The following is a 21,874-nucleotide window of genomic DNA, read 5'->3' on the forward strand; positions in this document are numbered from 1 at the left end:
GGGATGAATATCGGCGCGCGTTGTTCGGCAGCGTTTTTCAACGCGTTTTTTGTGTTCACACCCAAGTGATTTTCGCTGACGATGAGCCTAGTGAACATGCAAATTCATTCCCTGACATTAGATGGCGCCCATTTGCTCTGCAATACCACTCCATAACATTCTCTTTTATCAAGATTTTTGTAGTCGCTGTCGCGTTTGTCATATAGTTTATGTTCCGACACCAACGAGACCAGCAGCTCTACATTCATCTTGCCTTGCATCTTCCTCGTCTTATTTCTTCCCGGCAGTGTAGACGCTACTTGGCGTATATCTTCTTCGCTGTTACGTGCTCGGCAAAACCGTTTTGTGTTTGAGCGCCCCCAAGTTGTGTTTTACTGTAACTTCAGAAGCTCCAGACACGTGAGCAAAAGCGCCAATCTCATTGGTCGGATAGTTTTTGACGCGGCGCGTCAAACTAAAAAAACGAACCCGAGGCGTTTTTTAAAAAATGACGCTTTTACGCGTGGCGTTTTTCGTGTCGGTGTGCACACTCACATTGGCGCCCTTTGTTTAGTCACGAGGCGTTAAACGTCGGCGAATATCGCGCGCGAAATTCGTCCCGGTGTGAACAGGCCTTAACACGACAAAGATCCCAAGCAAACCTCAAATTCCACCAAGGCTTGGTTGCAGAAGAAGTCCTGGAAGATTCTACATTGGCCATCACAGTACCTGACTTGAGAAAATCTCTGGTGGGATTTGAAGAAGGCGGTTGCATCACGTAAAACCAAGAATATTACTGAACTGGAGGCCATTGCTCATGAGGAATTGGCTAAGATTCCTCAAAACCTCTGCCAGAAGCTGGTGTCTGGTTATACATCTCATTTGCAGCGGGTCATAACAGCAAAAGGGTGTTCTACTAAGTACTAAAGATGCTTGCCATGAAGGGGTTGAATAATTTTGAGACTGCAGAAGTCATTAAAAGTTGCATTTTCAGTTGAATTTGGGGAAACCACTTGAAACATCTGTTAAAAATTAACAAAATTAATTTTGTTTGATTTGTTCAATGCAAACAGCTGAAAGTCTGTACATTTTGGCACTAAACCTGATTTGCATTGGGGGTTGAATAATTTCGATTACAACTGTGTATATATAATTTTGTGTGTGTATAATATATATTAATATATATACACACACACTTTATATAAACAAACTTTTATATACATACTGTATACATATATTTATATAATGGAAAATAATATACTTTACCACTGAAATCTGTAAGCACCTTATAAACAGTGTGGAGGAGCAACTGTAATTCCATACAAATGAGATCTCTGATCAGGCAAGTACTCATCTGTCGACTGGTTATCTCGACTGAGAGCGATGACCCCATCTCTGAAACATCACAGAAGAACATTTTAAATGAGATCAGTTATTTTCATAATAATTTAATTGATGAAGGTACAGTCACACTTGACAAACTGGACCTCACAATAAATATGAATAAGCTTCAGGGTTTCTGTTTTTAATAAACTTTATAAAGGGTATAAAGCTATATTATCTACTCAGTTTCCTGTTTCACTGCAAATCATGTTGCTCTAATGCTTGTATTTAGTATGAATGGAAGTTAATGGAGCACAAAGTCTAGTGTGACACAGAACGTGAAGTGAAACGAGCATGAAGGACTTGCCAACATGGCACTTTTTAAAATTGAATACAGGAACATTCATAAATAGAACTGTTGCATGCTTAGTTAGTATGATAATCTGATGTTTAGTTAAATTAATATGTTTGTTACATTTATAAGATAGAACGAATGCTTGTTACTTTAAGGGTTGTGAACGAGAAAAACAGAAACAATAAAGAAGTCAAGTAAGCTCAAGTACGAGTCGTATTTACAGCCATAACAAGAACTATCTGATAGGTAGTTATGATTCTGATGGTCATTTTGTGTTGGACATGCATGTGCTATGCTTTACCTCCTCCAGTCTGTGTAATAGTAGTGATTGGCGAAGGAGACCATGCTGAAGGGGTAGTTCAGGTTACTGTGGACCACACGTCTCCCTGTCCCGTTAGGTGATATACACTCTAGGCGCTTGGTTCCTGCCCAAAACACAAAAAAGAGGTTATCAACATATTTTGAATGAGCTTTTCAGTCCCGGCCTGTTATTGTGGTATCTAATTCAGATTTACATGGTCAGAATAAGATGCAAAGTGGACCAGACTTTATGTCAAAACCCCAAAATATTGCTGCATAAAAACTAGCCTACATGTGCTTAGCGCATACCTGCATCGGCCCAGCAGACCTGGCGTGTAGTGGAGTCGTAGGCCAAAGCATTGGGAAGTCCAATACCATCCTGTACCAGGACTCTTCGATTTTGTCCATCCACCGAGGAGCTCTCGATTTTAGGAGCTTCTCGGTTCCAGTCAGTCCAGTAGAGGGTTCTGTGAAAAGATCAAGTTTTACTTGCCAGGACATTATGGCAATAGTGGAACTTTTGGTTGACTTTTGTTTAGTCCTGTCAAATTAATTAATCGCGATACATAAATGTTTGTAAATATATATGTGTGTGTATGTATCTATATAGATAAATCGTGATTAATCGATTTGACTGCACTACTTTTTTGTAAAATATAAACTTAAATATAAATATAAATTACGGTTTCCACAAAAATATTCAGCAGCATCATTGATAATAATAAGAACTATTACTAACAATTGAGCATGCTTGCATGTGCAAGTCTAATTCTCTCATATTTAACCATATAGGTTTAACGGTTTTATCAAATTAGTAAAGTCAAAGCTTGAAATAATATGTATTATATTGAGATATAAGACTTTTGACATGGGAGGCAAAATGGTTCACAGTTTGAGATTTTTCAAGAGTTGCAATTCATGTTTTGCTAAATCAGGAAACATACAAACCTGTTCTGCTCTATTTAGCATTGATTTAAACAAGATGTTTTAAATCATGGCCAATGAAACGAATGAAAAACTATCCTGCACTATTTTTAATGCTGAATCACTCACTGGGCAATAAAGATTTATAACCGTAAATTATGTTACTTCTGTTCCTCCCTGAGGATTTGTAAGCATCAAATCACAATTTCACAGCATTTGTGGTGAAAAAATGATTTAAGGGATATTTATAAGTGGAGCAGCGAACAACGCAGCTTTGCACAATGCTTGTATGATTAAATATTTGTTTTGTAAAGTTCTCAACTGATGCATCAGACTTCAACCCAGATAGCATGTTAATCGGAACCATCACCTTATGCATGCAGACATTATGCGTTACGGCAAAAACAAACTAGCACGTAGCGCGAATCGCAGCACCAACAAACACACACACATTTGCAGCTATTCTCATGGCCCATGAGGTTTGTGTTAAATCTCCTGTCCTCCACACTAGTTCAGTTGCTCCAGATGTTGCAGATGGCTGTTTGTGGAGTTGCTGGCCCACACGTTGCCTGCCTCCCCTGAGACCCGAGAGCCAGGCCAGACACTGAAGCAACACTAACATCTGGGCCAATTTGTAGCCTTGCCCTCTTATTTTCTCTGCCTCCCATACACGTCCTGACCTCCTCCCTCTCTCGCTTCTTGTGCTGTTCTCTCGCTTCCCCTTAATCGCACTTTCACAATAGCAGATAACAGATTTTTGGTTTTGGAGCATTCTTGTAAAGGAAACATGGGAAGTTGGAGATGGAAGGGAAATTATGGTTCATTAAATCAGCCAATTATTGTATTAATTAAGCAGAGATGCCCCTGGTAATGATGCAGTCTGAATGATCCAGCACGCTCGAGACAAAAAAGTGGAAAAGAACAGCATTTTTTCTAACAATATAAATATTTACTATCATGTTTTATCAATTTAACACATCCTTGCTAAATAAAAGTATTATTTTCTTTCAAAAAAAGAATTGTATATATTGTTACGAAAGATTTCTATTTTAAATAAACGCTTTTTTTCTTCTTTTTTTTTTTACTTTTTATTCATCAAAGAATCCTGAAAAGAGTTCAACAGGTTATAAAAAAAATATTAAGCAGCACAACTGTTTCCAACATTGATAATAAATCAGTATATTAGAATGATTTCTGAAGGATCACGTGACACTGAAGACTGGAGTAATGATGCTGAGAAAACATATTTTATCAAATTAAATTTTAAAGTATATTCAAATAGATAACCTTTTTTTTATTGTAATAACATTTCACAAAATTTTGATCAAATAAGAGACTTCTTTCAAAAACATTAAAAATAGTAATGTTTCAGTACATATATATACAGTACAGACACACACATACATATATATATATATATATATATATCAAAGCATCAAATGAGAAGCATTAGTGTTCTTCTGGTATTGGTTTTAGATATCTTTAAGATAATATTTAAGCAAGATTAGCACATACCCTGTAGGGGAGTCCACAATGATGGCTCTGGGATTTACTAAGTCTTTCTGGAACAGAACACGTCTGTCACTTCCATCAAGGTTTGCTGTTTCGATCTTGTCTGGTGTGCTGTCCACCCAAAACAGTCTCCTACGGGCCACGTCTACAGCAAGACCTTCTGGACTCGTCAGAGCTGGAAAAGATTATATAATATAAAAGATATTCCATTCCATAAATCATAGATTTTTTTCTAGCAAAATAAACATACCTGTATTGATGATAATCTCAGATTCTGATCCTGGCTCCAAACTGGCTCGATTGATTGTCCGTCCTGCCAGATCTGTCCAGTAAACTTTCCTTTCTCTGCAGTCGTAATCAATGCCGACCACTATAGAGCCCTGAAAGTGTAAACAGGACTGAATTAGTATACTTTTCTCAAAGCCACAGACTTCAGTATTTCAATCAATATTGTGCAAGTCTCACATGTAGAGCAAGCAGCACTGAAGATCTCTGCTTGTCCATCTGTGTGCCATTGAGAGGTAAGACTCCAATCTGTTGACCCTGGGCATAGAGCAAGAACGTGCCTGCTGGAGGTGGGGTCACATCTGGGCGTGGCAGAGGGCGCATGGTGGGAGGGGCCACAGTAGGTATACCTAGACGGTAGAAGATTGATTGTTTTAGCTTTGAAAAATAAATCATTTTGCTGCCTCTTGTTATGAATATGAACATGAGGTGATAAGAAAAATAAAACAGATTATTCATTATAATAATAATATATTCAACCACTACAGAAGCATCATAACTCTTCTTGTTCAAGCATGGAGACACTTAATTAGTCTTTTGTAGAAAAATGTAAATTTCACAGCGAGCGACACTCACAGGCAGGTTTCACAGCGTCGTGTGAGCGGGTTCCTTGTACTTCCCGTCCGTTTCGGTCCACACACCAGCAGTAGCTGCTGTCTCCATAGCACTGAACCGGGTTGAACTCGCCGGAAGAGTCACACTGAGGTAGATAGTGTTGGGAATTCGGCTGGCCTCCATATTGCTGCATCAAACTGGCTCTCCAGCGCTCACAGACGGTCTCTGGACGCTGGGTTGGAGGCACTATCACTGGGTATCCGAGGGGAAACCACAACATATTACTGATGCTGCACAAAATGTTGATATATTGCAATCACCACATTTACATATCTATATATTTCAAGCACCACACCACAAAGATTTATCAAGTGAACAATGAAAATAGCAAATGTTTTATCCAGCATGATCAAGAAAAAAAAACCATAAAATGTTTGACAGATATTTCAAAGTTTTAAACGGCTTTTATGATAATTACTTTTATGTATTATTGTTGTTATTGTTCATTCTATTAAAGGGTTAGTTAACTCAAAAATGAAAATTATGTCATTAATGACTCACCCTCACCCAAGCCCGTAAGACCTCTGTTCTGGACACAGTTTAAGATATTTTAGATTTAGTCCGAGAGCTTTCTGTCCCTCCATTGAAAATGTATGTACGGTATACTGTCCTTGTCCAGAAAGGAAATAAAGACATCATCAAAGTAGTCCATGTGACACCAGTGGGTTAGTTAGAATATTTTGAAGCATCGAAAATACATTTTGGTCCAAAAATAACAAAAACTACGACTTTATTGAGCATTGTATTCTCTTCCGGTTCTGTTAAGCCGCGTTCACGAGTCCGCAGTGACGCTGATGACGTGTTATCTGGTGCGTCTGTGTATTTGGGTTCAAATAAATGTGGCTGGGCAAAAAAATGCCAGTCTTCCTCTGTGTCGACATGTTTGCAAAGATTGTTTTGTTTACAGCATGCGTCTCCCTCAGACTGTAAACGAAGCTCGGGCGCACTGATAACACGTCAGCAGCGTCTTACGTCATCAGCGTCACTGAACGCGGCTTGACAACAGAACCGGAAGAGAATACAATGCTGAATAAAGTCGTAGTTTTTGTTATTTTTGGACCAAAATGTATTTTCGATGCTTCAAAACATTTTAACTAACCCACTGATGGCACATGGACTACTTTGATGATGTCTCTATTTCCTTTCTGGACAAGGACAGTATACCGTACATACATTTCCAATGGAGGGACAGAAAACTCTCGGACTAAATCTAAAATATCTTAAACTGTGTCCCGAAGATGAACGGAGGTCTTACGGGCTTGGGACGACATGAGGGTGAGTCATTAATGACATCATTTTCATTTTTGGGTGAACTAAGCCTTTAATAATAATAAATTATATTTAAATAATTAAAAAATAATAATTAAAATATTTTTTACATTTATATACATATATATATATTGTATATATATATATTATTTTGAAATAATAAAAATGATTTAATTTATATTTAAAGGTGCTGTATGTAACTTTTTTTTTTTTAAATGTGCGTTCCGTGTTGGAATGTCTGTTTTTGTTTTGGTCTGTGTGATCTCGCCCACTGCCAGTTCACCCAATTAGTATTTCGACACCCCGGGATGCCAGTTGGCAGGAAACACAGCGTATTGCAGCCAGCAATTGTCATTGTCAATTGTGCTCTTTTCTGTTGCGTGTCCTCAAACTGGCAACCCGCGTGAGCGTTGAGTCTGAGGAGGAGGGGTAGGGGAAACAACGATCTCTGATATTTTGAGCAATCTCGATGAACACAGACTGGACTCTGTGAGCTCCGCTTCAGATTAGAGTGATTGCTTACACATGATAAGAAACTACTTAGCAAAATAGAAAGCCCATAATTTGCAAGCAATATTACAATTCTAAAAACAGACACTGGTTGGGAGACCATGCCAAAAACGTGTTTTAGATATTTTGCCTATGCAAAAGTTGACGCCATGATGCTAGTTTATGGGGGATGGTAGCCAGGGCGTTGCTATGCAGTTGTTAAGGTGTTCTATTTAATTTTTTTTAAAATGAATGTACATTTATATAACTATACTTTGTGTTACATTATCTTTCTTGGCATTAAATTTCAGAAAACTAGTTAGTGCTGCTGTGCGAGTGTTTTTAATGCAACTGCTGATATGGCTGAAGCCCAATTTATACTTCTGCGTCGAAATCCCGCCGTAGCTACGTCGTAGGCTGTGTGTTGTGCGCGTACCCTTCGGCGTACCCTGACTTGCACCTCTCCAAAAATGTTACAGCAATTCTACGCTGTGATTGGTCTGCTAGAGCCCCTCCCTCGGGTTTCACATGCTCCCTCTGCATGTGTAATTGCACGTCAACGCGGACAACGACGCAGAAGTATAAATGAAAAGCAACGCGTAGTCTACAGCATAGAGGTTTCGGCGTAGGTCCGACGCAGAAGTATAAACAGCCTTAAGGCCCCATCTGTAATCAAAGTCTATGGGATTTTGTTAGCTATCATATCATTCACCAGGTACAACTCGTACGTTTGATTGCTTAGAGAAGCAGAACTTTCCACAGTAAAACCCCATTAGACCAAAATCCCACTCCATAGCTGTATATTAGAAATTAGAGGTTTTATTCAGGCCTGAAAAATTGCTAGACACTTGACACTTAGGACTTGTTAGGATGAGGTGGCCGCATACAGCACTCTTACCAGGCACGTCACAGTTTCTTCTCAGGGTTCCAGGTGGAGTTCGGGTTCCCGCTCTCTCCTGCCCCCTACTGTCCACACACCAGCAGTGACCTGTGGACCCGTGGCACTGCTGAGACCTGTACTGACCCTCCTCATCACACTGAGGGATGAAGCCTCCCACCAGAGGAACACCACCGTTTCCACTCTGAAGACTGTCTCTGTGCTGCTCACACTGGGTCTTGGGACGACCTGGATGCACATGAGATGCATAAGGGACTGTTATTATTCTCTCTAGATAAGGCAAAGGGCCCACCTGTGATGTAAGTCTATGGGATTGTATTAGCTTTTAAATTCACCAGGTACCAACTTGTAAGTTTGATTGCTTAGAGAAGCAGCCCCATCCACAGTATAATACCATTGGACCAAAATCCCACTCCATAGCTGTATATTCAATTGCCTGTGATTTTATTGCTTATAACAATATTTGGTTTTATTCAAGTCCGAAAAATTGCTTGACATTGAAAACTTAGGACTTGTTAGGACGGGGTGGCCGCGCACAGCACTCTTACCAGGCTCATCACAGTTTATTGTGGGGGTTCCAGGTGGAGTTCGGGTTCCCGCTCTCTCCTGCCCCCTACTGTCCACACACCAGCAGTGACCTGTGGACCCGTGGCACTGCTGAGACCTGTACTGACCCTCCTCATCACACTGAGGGATGAAGGCTCCCACCGGAGGAACACCACCGTTTCCACTCTGAAGACTGTCTCTGTGCTGCTCACACTGGGTCTTGGGACGACCTGGATGCACAGATACATCAGTGATTGTTATTCTGCTCTCTAGATATGGCAAAGGGCCCACCTGTGATGTAGGTCTATGGGATTTTATTAACTTTTATATTCACCCGGAACCAACTTGAAGGTTTGATAGCTTAGAGAAGTAGCCCCATCCACAGTATAATCCCATTGGACCAAAATCCCATTCCATAGCTGTTTATTCAATTGGCTGTGATTGTATTGCTTAATCCTTAAAGCAACACTAAGTAAGATTTTTTACCTTAAAATAATGTTTTCAAAATCGTTTCAGTGGTTCATCAAGTCGTGACATGGTGAAATGCACTTATGCCACCGCTTTGCGGTCCTTTTTCTGATATATCCACACTATGTAAGATTGCCAGATCGGGTCGCGTTTCTGTTGTCCGAATGAGACATAAGAGAACTACAAATTTGACTTACTTTACACAGCAAGAGTTACAATTGCCGATAGGTGGAGCGTACTCGACAGTAGACTACAACTACATATAAGATACCTAGCAGCCGGGTAGCTTTTGAATTGTCATCATGATTCCAAAGCCGGTGCTGGATAAACAGAGAGCATGTGCGTGCGCGTGCGACAGTAGGATGCGGTAGGCTAAATTATTTACGACAGCAGTAATGGACAATTCCGCTTCCAACCTGTAGGGCGACCGCAGAGGAAAAGTTACTTGGTGTTGCTTTAATAATGCAATGTTTTGGTTTTATTCAAGCCTGAAAAATTGCTTAACACTGGAAACTTAGGACTTGTTAAGATGAGGTACAGCACTCTTACCAGGCTCGTCACAGTTCATTCTCGGGGTTTCAGGTGGAGTTCGGGTTCCCGCTCTCTCCTGCCCCCTACTGTCCACACACCAGCAGTGACCTGTGGACCCGTGGCACTGCTGAGACCTGTACTGACCCTCATCATCACACTGAGGGATGAAGCCTCCCACCAGAGGAACACCACCGTTTCCACTCTGAAGACTGTCTCTGTGCTGCTCACATTGGGTCTTGGGACGACCTGGACACACATGAGATACACAAGGGACTTTTAATTCTTCTCTCTAGATATGGCCCAAAGTACAGTTAACTTCGGCCGTCCATGTTCCTCGACGGTCCTCGCACAGTCCGCGTGACGTAACTTTCATCATCAGGAGGGTCCGCAGATGTCTGCGCACACTGTCCACGTGCAACCCAATTTTTGTGACCACGCAGACAGTGCGGATTCAACAGCGCATATGTGAGTGACTTGAGTGTTTGAAAACTACTAGATAGTGCACACGCGCTGAACGTGTCTGTCTGCGCCTGCGGCTAAAGGAGTATACTTTAAAGGCTCGCGCTCTCGACTGTGTGCGAGACGGAGCGGAACGTGGAAAATGAAGCATACCCGGGCCTTAAGGCCCCACCTGTAATGTAAGTCTATGGGATTTTATTAGCTTTTACATCATTCACCAAGTACCAACTTGTAAGATCGATTGCTTAGAGAAGCAGCCCCATCCACAGTATAATCCCATTAGACCAAAATCCCACTCCATAGCTGTATATTCAATTGGCTGTGATTTTATCGCTTAAAAGGGTCATATGATGGTTCTAAAAAGAACATTATTTTGTGTATTTGGTTTAATGCAATGTGTTTACACGGTTTTAGGTTAAAAAAAGGCATTATTTTACACGTACCATACATTATTGTTGCTCCTCTATGCCCCGCCTTTCTGAAACACGTCAATTTTTACAAAGCTCATCATTCTGAAAAGCGCGGTGTGCTCTGATTGGCCAGCGATCCAGTGCATTGTGATTGGCCCGAAATACCTTAAGCGTGTGACGGAAATGTCACGTCCCTCACCATATTTGGAACATCAGCTCCCAAAACAATGATGACAGGTGATAATGTCGGCACTACCTTATCAATTTGAGCCTGAATCTGATCCGGAAAATGCAGATGACCAAGCTGATCGATCAACTTTGCCAGCGCGACTGGACCAGAACGTATCAGATTGGTAAGATTTTATTTCATTGTGGACATACACTCACCGGCCACTTTATTAGGTACCCCATGCTAGTAACGGGTTGGACCCCCTTTTGCCTTCAGAACTGCCTCAATTCTTCGTGGCATAGATTCAACAAGGTGCTGGAAGCATTCCTCAGGGAGTTTGGTCCATATTGACATGATGGCATCACACAGTTGCCGCAGATTTGTCGGCTGCACATCCATGATGCGAATCTCCCGTTCCACCACATCCCAAAGATGCTCTATTGGGTTGAGATCTGGTGACTGTGGAGGCCATTTTAGTACAGTGAACTCATTGTCATGTTCAAGAAACCAATTTGAAATGATTAGAGCTTTGTGACATGGTGGAAGTAGCCATCAGAGGATGGGTACATGGTGGCCATAAAGGGATGGACATGGTCAGAAACAATGCTCAGGTAGGCCGTGGCATTTAAACGATGCCCAATTGGCACTAAGGGGCCTAAAGTGTGCCAGGAAAACATCCCCCACACCATTACACCACCACCACCAGCCTGCACAGTGGTAACAAGGCATGATGGTTCCATGTTCTCATTCTGTTTACGCCAAATTCTGACTCTAACATCTGAATGTCTCAACAGAAATCGAGACTCATCAGACCAGGCAACATTTTTCCAGTCTTCAACTGTTCAATTTTGGTGAGCTCTTGCAAATTGTAGCCTCTTTTTCCTATTTGTAGTGGAGATGAGTGGTACCCGGTGGAGTCTTCTGCTGTTGTAGCCCATCCGCCTCAAGGTTGTGCGTGTTGTGGCTTCACAAATGCTTTGCTGCATACCTCGGTTGTAACGAGTGGTTATTTCAGTCACTGTTGCCCTTCTATCAGCTCGAACCAGTCTGGCCATTCTCCTCTGACCTCTGGCATCAACAAGGCATTTCCGCCCACAGAACTGCCGCTCACTGGATGTTTTTTCTTTTTCGGACCATTCTCTGTAAACCCTAGAGATGGTTGTGCGTGAAAATCCCAGTAGATTAGCAGTTTCTGAAATACTCAGACCAGCCCTTCTGGCACCAACAATCATGCCACGTTCAAAGTCACTCAAATCAACTTTCTTCCCCATACTGATGCTCGGTTTGAACTGCAGGAGATTGTCTTGACCATGTCTACATGCCTAAATGCACTGAGTTGCCGCCATGTGATTGGCTGCTTAGAAATTAAGTGTTAACGAGCAGTTGGACAGGTGTACCTAATAAAGTGGCTGGTGAGTGTAATTACTGATTATAATGACTTTTACTGTTTTTTAACGCGTCGTGCCGCGCTACAGAGGGGAGAACACTATGTAAACATAAAACCATGTCTGCATTGGTGATCGTAGAAACGACAAACAAGCGCTACTCTATACTGCTCAAAACTCGCGTTTGAATAGTCAGTAGCAAATTCTTAAAATATGAAAACATCCTTACAGGTTGTGTCTGTGAGTCAGAAGCGCCAGAATGTACTTGCAAAGATGGAATTGACCCACTTTTTAGAATCAGCCTTTGTGCACAGCCGGTGCATGTACTCTCCCAGGTTCTGGGAACAACAGTCCTCCAAAAAATGCGGTGCACACAGTCGAATATTTTGGTTTTACTGTTCTGGAACAGTGTTGTAAATTAAGCTTAACCACTGTTTTCTAATTGGGTCCTTTTTTGGAAGGCCAAACAAAGTAGTTTGGCTTTCGCAACGAAAAACACAGCGTCTCCACAACATGGCGGCGCCGGTGTTGTGCCTAATTTCGACCCCCTGCCAAATTATTACCCCCCTCGTTGAAGTCAGTACCTGATTGCCTAATCCCAACCCCGCCCCTAATCCTACCCCCTCCCCCACAACTAATCCTAAACCTACCAATGCTAGGGGGGTAATAATTTGTCGGGGGTCGAAATTCGGCACAACACCGGCGGCAACAATAATACAGCGAGATTAAAAGTTACGCCTTCTTTCTTTGCGTATACATTTGGGCGGTGTTATGAAACTCTTCCCCCACACACTGATGTAGATTTGTGGGGGCGTGTTTGAACGAAGCGTTTTAGGAAGGCGTGGCTGAGCCTTAATTTTAACAAAGAATATCTCTATTTAGGTTTGAGACTTTGAGCTTTGTAACTCTGCAGATCTTATACATGCACAAATAGCTACATAACACACTAAAGAAAAAGGAAAACAAGAAATCGCATCATATGACCCCTTTAATACAATATTTTGGTTTTATTCAAGCCTGAAAAATTGCTTGACACTGGAAACTTAGGACTTGTTAGGATGAGGTGGCCGCGTACAGCACTCTTACCAGGCTCGTCACAGTTCGTTCTCGGGGTTCCAGGTGGAGTTCGGGTTCCCGCTCTCTCCTGCCCCCTACTGTCCACACACCAGCAGTGACCTGTGGACCCGTGGCACTGCTGAGACCTGTACTGACCCTCCTCATCACACTCAGGGACAAAGGCTCCTAACAGAGGAACACCACCGTTTCCACTCTGAAGACTGTCTCTGTGCTGCTCACACTGGGTCTTGGAACGACCTGGATGCACAGATACACAAGGGGTTGTTATTTCCCCATTACACTCCTTTGCACAACACTTTGTTTATAAGAAATGAAAGGTTTTGTGCAAGTTTAAGAGCTGCCTAACTCTAAACTCCAATAAAGTTAAAGAATTATCTGTTTTGATAGTAATATTGCTGATGTTAATACTGTCCATGTAAACACAGGTGGTTTTGACAACCCTTGATCTTCCCAAAAATCCAATATTCATCAGAGAGGAATGCAATATGTGTCTACAACAGAAAAAGTTGTATCTCTTCACATTTTTGATCCTATCCTCCTTAAACTCTAAGGGTCAGGGCCTGTTTTCCCAGACTGCCTTCAGAAGAGTATAATCTGGAGTTTGTACCGAGGATTTTCACTATCATTCAAAAGTTTCAAATCAGTAAGATTATTTTGAAAGAATGTAATACTTGTATTCAGCAAAGATGCATGAAATTTATCAAAAGTAACAGTAAAGGCTTTTACATAGTTTTACACTGTTATGTTTAAAATAAATGCTGGTCTTTTAAACTTTCTATTCAGAAAAGAATCAAATCAGCATATTAGAATGATTTCTGAAGGATCATGTGACACTAAAGACTGGAGTAATAATGCTGAATATTCAGCTTTACATCACAAGAATAAAATTACATAAAACAGTTATTTTAAATTTTAATAATATTTAACAATATTACAGTTTTTACTGTATTTTTGATCAAATAAATACAGCCTTCGTGAGGAGAAGAGACTTCTTTAAAGAACTTTAAAACTGACCCCAAAAAAACAAAAAAGCATTTGCTACCTCTCGATAACAGATCCCAAGACAATTAATTAGTAAAAAACATTAGAAATGGTATTTAAAATAGAACATGATACCTATTGAGAGAGGACTATGACAATTTTCTCCAAAAAACTTCAAGTTCAGGTAGACATGCTTACCAGGCTCGTCACAGTTCATTCTCGGGGTTCCAGGTGGAGTTCGGGTTCCCGCTCTCTCCTGCCCCCTACTGTCCACACACCAGCAGTGACCTGTGGACCCGTGGCACTGCTGAGACCTGTACTGACCCTCCTCATCACACTCAGGGACAAAGGCTCCTAACAGAGGAACACCACCGTTTCCGCTCTGAAGACTGTCTCTGTGCTGCTCACACTGGGTCTTGGGACGACCTGGACGCACAGATACACAAGGGATTGTTATTCTGCTCTCTAGATAAGGCAAAGGGCCCACCTGTGATGCAAGTCTATGAGATTGTATTAGCTTTTAAATTCACCAAGTACCAACTTGTAAGTTTGATTGCTTAGAGAAGCAGCCCCATCCACAGTATAATACCATTGGACCAAAATCCCACTCCATAGCTGTATATTCAATTGGCTGTGATTTTATTGCTTAAAACAATATTTGGTTTTATTCAAGTCCAAAAATTTGCTTGACATTGAAAACTTAGGACTTGTTAGGATGAGGTGGCCGCGTACAGCACTCTTACCAGGCTCGTCACAGTTTATTGTGGGGGTTCCAGGTGGAGTACGGGTTCCCGCTCTCTCCTGCCCCCTACTGTCCACACACCAGCAGTGACCTGTGGACCCGTGGCACTGCTGAGACCTGTACTGACCCTCCTCATCACACTCAGGGACAAAGGCTCCTAACAGAGGAACACCACCGTTTCCACTCTGAAGACTGTCTCTGTGCTGCTCACACTGGGTCTTGGGACGACCTGGACGCACAGATACATCAGTGATTGTTATTCTGCTCTCTAGATATGGCAAAGGGCCCACCTGTGATGTAAGTCTATGGGATTTTATTAACTTTTATATTCACCCGGAACCAACTTGAAGGTTTGATAGCTTAGAGAAGTAGCCCCATCCACAGTATAATCCCATTGGACCAAAATCCCATTCCATTGCTGTTTATTCAATTGGCTGTGATTGTATTGCTTAATCCTTAAAGCAACACTAAGTAAGATTTTTTACCTTAAAATAATGTTTTCAAAATCGTTTCAGTGGTTCATCAAGTCGTGACATGGTGAAATGCACTTATGCCACCGCTTTGCGGTCCTTTATCTGATATATCCACGCTATGTAAGATTGCCAGATCGGGGCGCGTTTCTGTAGTCCGAATGAGACATAAGAAAACTACAAATTTGACTTGCTTTACACAGCAAGCGTTACAATTGCCGATAGGTGGAGCGTACTCGACAGTAGACTACAACTACATATAAGATACCTAGCAGCCAGGTAGCTTTTGAATTGTCATCATGATTCCAAAGCCGGTGCTGGATAAACAGAGAGCATGTGCGTGCGCGTGCTACAGTAGGATGCGGTAGGCTAAATTATTTACGACAGCAGTAATGGACAATTCCGCTTCCAACCTGTAGGGCGACCGCAGAGGAAAAGTTACTTGGTGTTGCTTTAATAATGCAATGTTTTGGTTTTATTCAAGCCTGAAAAATTGCTTAACACTGGAAACTTAGGACTTGTTAGGATGAGGTGGCCGCGTACAGCACTCTTACCAGGCTCGTCACAGTTTCTTCTCGGGGTTCCAGGTGGAGTTCGGGTTCCCGCTCTCTCCTGCCCCCTACTGTCCACACACCAGCAGTGACCTGTGGACCCGTGGCACTGCTGAGACCTGTACTGACCCTCCTCATCACACTGAGGGATGAAGCCTCCCACCAGAGGAACACCACCATTTCCACTCTGAAGACTGTCTCTGTGCTGCTCACACTGGGTCTTGGGACGACCTTCAAGGTAAACGTACCAGAGATTATAGAATTTACTTGGAGGGTTAGTTCCCAAAACTCTGACGGTTCAAAACGTTCATAAAGAGCTCTTAAAATAAATGTATATATGAATCGAGCGGTTTATTCCAAGTCTTCTGAAGAATACCGATTGCTTGATATAATGAACAGATATAATTTAGCTTTTATTCACCTATAAACAATGATCAGCAAACATGTTTATAGCGCTCAAATACGGTAAACGGAAGCTCAAGCATGCATGCTTGACATGCGAGAACCAATGAGGTTCAATCGCGCATCACAGGCTGTGTGAGTGACTCACAGGCGAGCATTGAGCATTGAACACTCCCAGGTTCTGGGAAGAGTCCTCCAAAAAATGCGCAGCAGACAGTCGAATGTTTTGGTTTTACTGTTCTGGAACAGTGTTGTAAATTAAGCTTAACCACTGTTTTCTAATTGGGTCCTCTTTTGGAAGGCCAAACAAAGTAGTTTGGCTTTCGCAACGAAAAACACAGCGTCTCCACAACATGGCGGCAACAATAATACAGCAAGATTAAAAGTTACGCCTTCTTTCTTTGCGTATACATTTGGGCGGTGTTATGAAACTCTTCCCCCACACACTGATGTAGATTTGTGGGGGCGTGTTTGAACGAAGCGTTTTAGGAAGGCGTGGCTGAGCCTTAATTTTTACAAAGAATATCTCTATTTAGGTTTGAGACTTTGAGCTTTGTAACTCTGCAGATCTTATACATGCACAAATAGCTACATAACACACTAAAGAAAAAGGAAAAAAAGAAATCGCATCATATGACCCCTTTAATACAATATTTTGGTTTTATTCAAGCCTGAAAAATTGCTTGACACTGGAAACTTAGGACTTGTTAGGATGAGGTGGCCGCGTACAGCACTCTTACCAGGCTCGTCACAGTTCATTCTCGGGGTTCCAGGTGGAGTTCGGGTTCCCGCTCTCTCCTGCCCCCTACTGTCCACACACCAGCAGTGACCTGTGGACCCGTGGCACTGCTGAGACCTGTACTGACCCTCCTCATCACACTGAGGGATGAAGCCTCCCACTAGAGGAACACCACCATTTTCACTCTGAAGACTGTCTCTGTGCTGCTCACACTGGGTCTTGGGACGACCTGGATGCACATGAGATACATAAGGGACTGTTATTATTCTCTCTAGATAAGGCAAAGGGCCCACCTGTGATGTAAGTCTATGGGATTTTATTAGTTTTTATTTTCACCAAGTACCAACTTGTAAGTTTAATAGCTTAGAGAAGCAGCCCCATCCACAGTATAATCCCATTGGACCAAAATCCCACTCCATAGCTGTATATTCAATTGGCTGTGATTTTATTGCTTAAACCTTAAAGGTGCAGTCTGTAAGAATGACAGCTAGTGGTCAAAATTAGCCTGGGAAAACCCAGACAACTTCCGGCAAATTTAGATTTGCTCTGAAAGTTAGTCTGGCAAAGAGCTCATTCAAGCCCATTTCCAATCCGTCGAAATCGAGGCACCAATCAGAAACGTTGGGGCGGGCTTTACACGATGACGACAGCGCTGGGATTTTGAAGCAGATTTTGTAGCCTACATTACAAAGATAGATGCCGCCGTCGAACATCGCTCGTTCGAATCCGCTATCGCGTCTGTTTTAAGCGATTTGAACGTTTCCTTTTTGTTAAAAACCGAGCAAAGAACAACACTCGGCCGCTCTGCATACGTCATCTCCTTCATCGCTCTGATTGGTTTTAGGTCTATCCGCGACGTCCGTTGGTGACGCCCCTCTGGAAATGATTTGTCTATGACGCTTTGCCAGACCATAACTCAGTTACAACTGAGAATGGTCTGGTTTTAACCAGGCTAGGTCAAAATAGGTACTGCAGTCCAAATTCAAAATATCGGGAGATCATTGTTTCCCCCGCCGCCTCCTCCTCAGACTCGACGCTCACGTGGGTTGCCAGTTTGAAGACACGCAACAGGAACGAGCGCAATTGACAATGAAAGCCAAGTAGACTTACACTCTGTAAGTTAATGAGTTGATTTATCCACATTTCAATATGCTCTCGTTCATAGAGATTTTTAAATGGATACCGAGGCTTTTTAGGGTTGGGTAGAATCTGCAATCTCTGACCCAGTTTGTTTGCTGGCTGCAATACGCTGTGTTTTCTGGCATCCCGGGGTGTCGAAATACTATTGGGTGGGAACTGGCAGTGGACGAAATCACACAGACCAAAACAAAAACAGACATTCCAACACGGAACGCACATTTCAAAGTAAAACAACTGGCTGTGGAAGTGTTTTTTCAGAGAAACGAGCATGTGAACTCAGCATGTTTCTTCCAAACATATTATGGTATTTTTATGCTTAAGTAGAGTGAAAACGTTACATAAAGCACCTTTAATGCAATGTTTTGGTTTTATTCAAGCCTGAAAAATTGCTTAACACTGGAAACTTAGGACTTGTTAGGATGAGGTGGCCGCGTACAGCACTCTTACCAGGCTCGTCACAGTTTCTTCTCGGGGTTCCAGGTGGAGTTCGGGTTCCCGCTCTCTCCTGCCCCCTACTGTCCACACACCAGCAGTGACCTGTGGACCCGTGGCACTGCTGAGACCTGTACTGACCCTCCTCATCACACTGAGGGATGAAGCCTCCCACCGGAGGAACACCACCGTTTCCACTCTGAAGACTGTCTCTGTGCTGCTCACACTGGGTCTTGGGACGACCTTCAAGGTAAACGTACCAGAGATTATAGAATTTACTTGGAGGGTTAGTTCCCAAAACTCTGACGGTTCAAAACGTTCATAAAGAGCTCGTAAAATAAATTAATATATGAATCAAGCGGTTTATTCCAAGTCTTCTGAAGAATACCGATTGCTTGATATGATGAACAGATTTAATTTAGCTTTTATTCACCTATAAACATTGATCAGCAAACATGTTTATAGCACTCAAATTCGGTAAACGGAAGCTCAAGCATGCTTGCTTGATATGCGAGAACCAATGAGGTTCAATCGCGCATCACAGGCTGTGTGAGTGACTCACAGCCGAGCATTGAGCTTCTGCAAGAACTAATGAGGTTTGTTCTAACGCATCAAGCAACTATGGTTAAGCTTCTGTTTATGTTCACTGATCAATGTTTATATGTGAATAAAACTCTATATTAAATCTCTTCATGATATAAAGCGATTGTGTCTCTTCAGAAGACTTGGATTTAACCACTCGATTCATATCATTTTATGATCTCTTTATAAAAGTTTTGAAGTGTCAGAATTTTGGGAGAACAGACTTAAAATGGAGTGAAAGCAACCTCTCCGATTTCATTAAAAACATCTCCATTTGTGTTCAGAGGATGAACGAAAGTCTTATGGGTTTGGAACGACATGAAAGTGGGTAATTGATGACAGAACTGTCTTTTTAAATAACAACATCAAAAAACAAATACGCAAACAACTACCATTTTGAGGGTGGCACTGGAAACCATCTCCATGGTATCCTGGTTGGCACTGGCACTGGAAAGATCCCGGACCGTTGGAGCACAAGGCCTGGGCGTGACACGGCTGGTCACGACACTCGTCTACATCTGCACACACCACAAAACATAAGACTCACTCCATAATTCAACAAATACAACATAAACCACATTCCTCAGGATGTTAGTCTGAGTCATTCTAGCTATTGCCCAAAAGCTCCAAACTCCCACCATCCCGTCAAAGACCAGAGAGCGCTGAACAGGAAGGAGAAGAGTTAACTGTCCTCTGACCCCCTTGTGTTCTTCAGCTGCGAGTCTCCTACGCACATTCCCTGAGTGAGGACATTGGGTCATTGTTTACCCTCCCTTCCACAGGGTCTCTGGTTACCCCTGCCTCTCTCCCCAATGCAAACCCTTCACCTTCAGCATTCAGCTGAGAACATTTAACCTCCGTAACACATCAAATCCCACTAACAGCACACTTGCTGACCATGTTCTTTGAAGCTAATATTGATGAGATGCTGCTTACTCCATACTGTGCAGCATAGTATGTGAAATAGTACACTGTACAGTATAACAATGAACATTTAAAACATTAAACATTGTCACATTATGCACATGTTTAATGCCACGAGAAGCATTCTGTTTTTACCTGGAAAAAAATGTACACTACTATAAAAAATGTTGTATGTTTTTAAAAAGAAGTCTCTTCTGCTCACCAAGGCTGCATTTGTTTGAACACAAAATACAGTGAAAACAGTAATCTTATTACAATTTAAAATAACTATTTTCTATTTTAATATATTTTAAAATATAATTTATTCCTGTGATGGCAAAGCTGAATTTTCAGCATCATTACTCCAGTCTTCAGTGTCACATGATCCTTCAGAACTCATTCTGAAATAAAAGTATTCATTTCTTTCAAAAAAGAAAATCTTACTGACCCCAAACTTTGCATTTTTCTCTCACTTTAATTTAGAAAATAATAATATCTAAAAGATTTAAATAATTTATATTTAATTCAATTCATTTCAGTCCAAACAAGTAATGAGTCAAGAAAAGGTTGCAGTTATTTCTTCTTGTTCATTTGTCACACTGGAATCAGAAGGTCAAGTCAAGTGCATTGCAATGTTGTAGTTGTGCTGATAAAAAAAAAAATTATAATAAATAAATAAATGTGGCTATTTAGAAGTTGAATTTTCATTTAGTAATTCTATATATTGTGTATATATATATATATATATATATATATATATAATTAAACTCCTAATTGAATGACAATACCATTTTTTTATTCAAAGACCCCCAATTCCACTAACACATCAGGTATACAATGGTCTTTGAATGATAAATAATAATATTCAAAGTGGTTGTTAGTAGAGTTTTATTAAATCAGGGCAAAGGAAACAAAAAAAGTTTCTTACCCTGACATGTGCGGCCATCAAATCCAAACTCAAATCCGCTCTCACACTGACAGCGATGGCTTCCGGGCAGGTTCACACAGTGAGAGTGAGCACCACAGGAGCTCAGACCTTCTGCACACTCATCCACATCTACAGGGAGAAAGACACTGCTCAATTGCAAGCCATAATGCTCTCATTTGACCCAAGCAGACTACAAGATTAATTTTCTTGGAAGATAGGTGTCTAGAAAGCTGTGAGAGATGCCTTGGTGTGCGTCAAACATGTCAGTGAGGTGCTGGAGAGATAAAGCATGCCCTGAGATCCTGACGTTTGTGATGACAGAGAAAGATAGAAGGGGATCTCGTCCCTGTCGGAGTGCGTGGGAACAGGCCTGAGGCTGAGGTGGGTTTAGAGCTGGTCAGCAGGAGACCTGGTTTTGATCACTGCTAATTACAGGGAGGGTAAGGAACCCACGGTCCCCCTCTCTCCCTCTCTCTCTCTCTCTCTTGATTTTTCTCTGCTCTCTTTCCTTGACCCCCTTATTATCTACTCTAGAGTGAAGAGTTCAGACAGGTGATAAAATGTTCCTCTAATAGGAACACGATGCCTGAAAACACACCCATACACACTCACGTACACATAATCAAGCGCAGACAGTGCCTTCAGAGTAGCACTGGGAAATCTGATTCATTCTGGTGAATCAGTTCATTCGGGTGGTTTGTTCCAAAGAACCAGTTCTAGTTCTGTCAAATTAAGTGAATGAGGTTGTCAGATAATTTTTAACAACCAAATAAATACATTTCTAATGAAAATAGTGTTAATAATTATTCCACAATATTTCTTTCCAACAGTTTTACTCGTTTAAAAAAAAGATCCCTTATGAGGTGTACAAATGTACACTGATTTAGAGTGACAAAACAGCAATAAGTCATTCACTTTTGTTGCAGTGTTTTATGGGTGTCTCCAGCTATGTGAATTTTTACTTTATGCAAATTAGCTTTATGGACATGATGTATGGACCATTTCGTTTC

At 41.6% G+C, this 21,874-nt stretch overlaps 1 protein-coding gene across 5 annotated transcripts in view; it reads right to left on the reverse strand.

Annotated features, from left to right (window-relative positions):
* The window catches only part of nid2a (nidogen 2a (osteonidogen)), a 46,900-nt gene that overhangs the window by 2,053 nt on the left and 22,973 nt on the right, over positions 1–21,874 (reverse strand). The window contains exons 10-27 of one of the 5 annotated variants that reach the window (XM_056267243.1): positions 20,865–20,993; positions 19,426–19,551; positions 18,467–18,694; positions 16,881–17,108; positions 15,742–15,969; positions 14,719–14,946; positions 14,174–14,401; positions 13,004–13,231; positions 9,513–9,740; positions 8,498–8,725; positions 7,950–8,177; positions 5,255–5,485; positions 4,859–5,028; positions 4,644–4,773; positions 4,397–4,568; positions 2,267–2,424; positions 1,959–2,082; positions 1,265–1,374 (exon numbers count right to left, since the gene is read on the reverse strand). In XM_056267243.1, the coding sequence (XP_056123218.1) occupies positions 1,266–1,374; positions 1,959–2,082; positions 2,267–2,424; positions 4,397–4,568; positions 4,644–4,773; positions 4,859–5,028; positions 5,255–5,485; positions 7,950–8,177; positions 8,498–8,725; positions 9,513–9,740; positions 13,004–13,231; positions 14,174–14,401; positions 14,719–14,946; positions 15,742–15,969; positions 16,881–17,108; positions 18,467–18,694; positions 19,426–19,551; positions 20,865–20,993 (3,401 nt within the window). In that variant the 3' untranslated portion in view covers position 1,265. The remainder of the gene's footprint in view (positions 1–1,264; positions 1,375–1,958; positions 2,083–2,266; positions 2,425–4,396; positions 4,569–4,643; positions 4,774–4,858; positions 5,029–5,254; positions 5,486–7,949; positions 8,178–8,497; positions 8,726–9,512; positions 9,741–13,003; positions 13,232–14,173; positions 14,402–14,718; positions 14,947–15,741; positions 15,970–16,880; positions 17,109–18,466; positions 18,695–19,425; positions 19,552–20,864; positions 20,994–21,874) is intronic. The other 4 variants (XM_056267244.1, XM_056267245.1, XM_056267246.1 and 1 more) reach the window with 4 other exon arrangements.

This window comes from Rhinichthys klamathensis, unplaced genomic scaffold (genome assembly GCF_029890125.1).
Source record: "Rhinichthys klamathensis goyatoka isolate OS25496 unplaced genomic scaffold, OSU_Roscu_1.1 h1tg000256l_1, whole genome shotgun sequence".
Lineage (NCBI taxonomy): Eukaryota > Metazoa > Chordata > Actinopteri > Cypriniformes > Leuciscidae > Rhinichthys > Rhinichthys klamathensis.